The sequence below is a fragment of the Ascaphus truei genome, unplaced genomic scaffold (genome assembly GCF_040206685.1).
Source record: "Ascaphus truei isolate aAscTru1 unplaced genomic scaffold, aAscTru1.hap1 HAP1_SCAFFOLD_3299, whole genome shotgun sequence".
NCBI lineage: Eukaryota > Metazoa > Chordata > Amphibia > Anura > Ascaphidae > Ascaphus > Ascaphus truei.
In genome coordinates, this window is record NW_027456289.1 from 17501 (window position 1) to 22177 (window position 4677).

General features: G+C 39.0%; 1 protein-coding gene across 1 annotated transcript in view; it reads right to left on the minus strand.

Annotated features, from left to right (window-relative positions):
• The window catches only part of LOC142483508 (mitochondrial enolase superfamily member 1), a gene marked incomplete at both ends in the record, with an annotated part of 21852 nt that extends 17389 nt beyond the window's left edge, over window positions 1-4463 (minus strand). The window contains 3 exons of the mRNA XM_075583506.1: window positions 970-1056; window positions 1834-1949; window positions 4355-4463. Coding sequence (XP_075439621.1) covers window positions 970-1056; window positions 1834-1949; window positions 4355-4463 — 312 coding nt within the window. The remainder of the gene's footprint in view (window positions 1-969; window positions 1057-1833; window positions 1950-4354) is intronic.
• Window positions 4464-4677: the final 214 nt, after the last annotated feature.

A 4677-nucleotide genomic window follows, 5' to 3' on the forward strand; every position in this document is an offset into this window, starting at 1 on the left:
AACGGAGGCACATTTTCATTGAAGCGTGCCTGGACTTGTACAAGTGCAGTACATGCACACAAGAGTAGCAGGGAGAGGAGATTGTACTACTTAAGACAAATAAATGATCTACAAAACCATAAAGAATAATGTCGGGTTTAATCAGATATAAGAGGGGAGATGGATCAGGGCGATATTGAGCAAAACTGGCAACAAATGAGGCATGTTTCACCTTGCTTATTTACGCCAGCATGTTAATGTACTTTTCCCATCATTTCTTCGTGTGCATCAGGTAGGAATTTGGGGATGGTCACTTGCAGGAATCACCTTGCGCACAAATTATTATTGGATATATCAAATGATGTGCCTATAGTGCTCTATTATTACTATCACTGTCCCTTGCATCCATTTATTGCCCTGTGTATTTATTCATCATTCCCTCTGCCATTCCTTCTCTACCTCATCTGCGTTAGATTGTTATCTGGGATGGCACATCTGCGTTAGATTGTTATCTGGGATTGCACATCTGCGTTAGATTGTTATCTGGGATTGCACATCTGCGTTAGATTGTTATCTGGGATTGCACATCTGCCTTAGATTGTTATCTGGGATTGCACATCTGCGTTAGATTGTTATCTGGGATTGCACATCTGCCTTAGATTGTTATCTGGGATTGCACATCTACATTAAGCTCAGGGACTCTCTGTAAATCAGTATTGCTGACCTGAGGAAGAGAGAGGACACTCGAAAGCTTGTCTTATAGTATCTACTGTTAGTCCAAATAAAAAGGTATCACCTAATATTGAAGTACCCATTTACTCTGCACTATTGCAACAGGACTAACACGGCTATTTCCATTGAATCGCTGTTATTTGGAAGAGAAAATGTGCTATGTCCGAGGTAGTGTAAACCTCTCAGTTTAACCATGTGCGCTGGATGTAAGTAATGTAACTTTACCACAAAATATGTAATATCAACAAGGTTTCCTACCTTCTTTTCTTTTTTGGCCCATAAATCCCACACCGCATTCAGGACTGCTGCTGTAGCCAACTGGACTGCTCCTTTCTCTGGGCCTATCTAATAAAAACAACAACTCCTAGTTTTACATCAACTCTCTACGAACCTACAATATAATATTGTAGTGTTGCACTGTACCCTTTTAGTAATAAAAAATATATTTAAAAAAAAAAAACAACGTGACTGTGTAGTGGAATAGAGGGTGTGTGTGTGTGTGTGTGTGTCCCCGGAATGGACCTGAAGGTGAGCGCTTTCGTTAACTAGGGATATATCTATAGATATATCCCTAGTTAACTTAACCGCTCACCTTCATGTACATTCAGGTGAATGGGCATTTAAATTGGCTAAGGCTTATTATCGTTTAGTAATTCTGGAGCTGGTGTCATACAAATGAAATATAAATCACAAAAGGAAAATGCACGAAGATTCCATCAGAACTATAAAAAAAATTCAGCAAATGACATTTTCTTACATGAATGACACATTAATTTAATAAAATATTGTTAACAAAATCCATCCCAGTACTGATTTTTGTGCATGAAAATAAACCAAAACAGAAAAAATATTCAAGCAATTCTAAGGACTTGCAGAAAACAACACCTGTGTTCATTCCGGTAATAAAATCTTCGAGACTAAATTGTACCTTCTCCAAAGCTGCAACTCAGAGCGTTTTCGGACGAAAATTATCATTAAGGTCATTGGGAACTTTAGCCAGAAAACGTCTGGAATGGCCGCTTCAGAATATATTCAGTTAACTCCCTGGTCTCTTCACTTATCCATATTTTTAAAATACATTTCTTGTAAAATGCTAAAAAAAAAAAAAACTACGAACAATACCCATCTGAGCTGCCCATCACTGGTAAGCTGCCTGTAGAAATCTCTGAAATTCTTTACAATGTCTTCAAGTTCTTTACCAACAACATGTGCCGAGAGAGCTTTCACAGCACACACAACTGCAAAACACAACACAATATATAAGTGACACCATAAAAGGTACTTATAGCACAAAATAATGCTCTTTAGTGATCGATACGGTGAAACATCTACATCTCACGTGCATTTATATATTGATGCTAGTAGTTCTCGTATTACTTTTTGGTTCTTTTTACAATAACTAGTTTATTAGAAATAAATTATTAAAAAACAACAATTGCATTATTAAGGATTATTACATTGATAAGCTTCACTTATTAAAAATGAAGGGGGAAAAAAATGTTGGCACTACAGGTATGTTATGATTTCTATTATCACGCACATCGCTTTAGTTTGTTGCTGTTTTTTTTTTATAACTTATGCAAAGGAAAAGTTGACTATCTGCATTACAGAAAGATTTTTTTTTGCTGTTGGGTCTTACTAATGGACAGCAAGAATGGTACTCGTGACTGAATGGGGCATGTGGTCACTTTTGGTCATCTACGGACTCGCCGCCGCCGCTGGCCGCTTCTAAGGTAAATTGTATTAGTGCTTAGGGGAGGGGGTTCATTTAAGGGGTTTTAGTGCTTAGGGGAGGGGGTTCATTTAAGGGGTTTTAGTGCTTAGGGGAGGGGGTTCATTTAAGGAGTTTTAGTGCTTAGGGGAGGGGGTTCATTTAAGGGGTTTTAGTGCTTAGGGGAGGGGGTTCATTTAAGGGGTTTTAGTGCTTAGGGGAGGGGGTTCATTAAAGGTGTTTTAGTGCTATGGGGAGGGGGTTCATTTAAGGTGTTTTATTGCTTAGGGGAGGGGGTTCATTTAAGGGGTTTTAGTGGTTAGGGGCGGGGGTTTTTAAGGTAAGGGCTTAGAGTAGGGGGTTTAGGCACTTATCCGTAGCGGCGAAGTGGCCGGCGGCGACAGGTTCCGGGAACGGGGCGAGACACGACGAAGCGCTTGTGGTCATTTGGTCCTAGGCCAACTCATGATGAGTGCAACCACATGTCATATACCATACATCATCAAAGCTCGCGCTGTCTTCTAAATATCACTTAATAATTATACTTCGGGATTCCGGTCCTGGCTGAAAGACATCACTGTCCGATCGTCTTCCGGTTAAAACCGATAAACTGAAATGAATCCTAATTTCCTATTGATTTCCACCTCTTGTAGCATCCCACACATAGGTAGGAGACAAAGGGTAGCACCAGGGGAGTATGGAAACAAAAAGAAAAACACCAAATTCAAAAGTGTACATTTTGTTTGCATTCTTAACACTGATAAACACTGATTTAAAAAAAAAAATAGAATTAAAAGAAAAGTAATAAACACTTATTTCTTTTTACAGAAAAATAAACACTGAAACCTGGAATCCTTAGTTATACAGTACTGTGTTAAATCGATACTGGAAGTGAATATAGGAGTCAGCACACATGGCTGTCAGTCTTAGGCCTCGTTTATAGTGCCGGCGACGCGACCGTTGACGTCGCAGTCTCCACTGGTGAAAGTTGCACTTAGGTTTGGAGCGACATCGCTGGTGACAAGGCCAGTGATGTCACGAAGGGGGCAGAGTGCAGTAGGCGCTCTGTGATTGGTGTAGAGACAGTCACATGTTGCGACTGTCTCTCCCAAAATCAAATTGTACTGACTTCAACATTTTTTGCAGCTCCGTCGCCCTTACTATAAGCGCATGTGACTGATCCAATGTATTTGTTTTCGCGTGGCGGCGCCGGGCACTATAAGCGCCACCTTAGCTTTCATCCATTTCAGGTTTTAATGTTGCTGTCATTTTATTGTTTTTGGTATGAACCCAGCTTTTAGCATCACAATGCAAAGCAAGCACGTGAAGAGTTCAAACTGAAGTCATAGTTGTACAGTACTTCCTTAAACCAGACTTTGCTGTGCAAGCTGTGTGATAAGCAGGCCAAATCCTTACAGTAATACCTACAAATGGAGAAGGTAAATACAGACATACAGTGTGTTCATTTACACGTGAACACCCTGAATCCTAATACTTACAACAAAAAAACAGTTTGCATTGTTTTAGGCAAAGTTAGAAAACCTGTGTGAGAGCTGTGCAGTACATGGACACCAGTTAGTTATATCTAGGTAAAACCATGTTTGAATTGTCTGACTCCAAATCATCCCCTGCTGTGTCTATTTTAGATGTATCTACTGTAGGTAAAACCATATGTGAATCAAGGTTAGTAGTGCAGATCTATTTGCACAATGTTATAGCAGGTTAAAGAAAATCAGCTTTTCTCAATGCTTTTCACAAATTGTAGGTGCTGTGGACCCACAGAGAGTATTTGTTAGCATGTATAAATACATAGGTATGTGTTTTACTAAACTGAAAAAATCCTCTAGCTGTCTTATGATCCCTATGTCTGCGATAAACAGCATAATAACATTTTATCCCAAAGCTGTAATTGTATTAACTACAATAACTTACCGATTTCTGTGCCTTTTCCCAAAGTGAAAGTTAATCCGTGACCTTTTAAACCATCACCAGCATCAGTTTCTATAACAACATAGGCTGCAGAGTAGTCAGGGTCTGTATGCTATATTACAATGTGAGAAGACATACGGAACAATAATATTACTTAGGATGCAGTGTGCATACTGTATGTACGTGTGTGTGTACGTGTGTATATATGTGTGTGTATATATATATATATATATATATATATATATATATATATATATATATATATACAGTGGTCGACAAACCACCAAAAAAATCTACTCGCCACCTAGTACCAAACATGTGGTGCT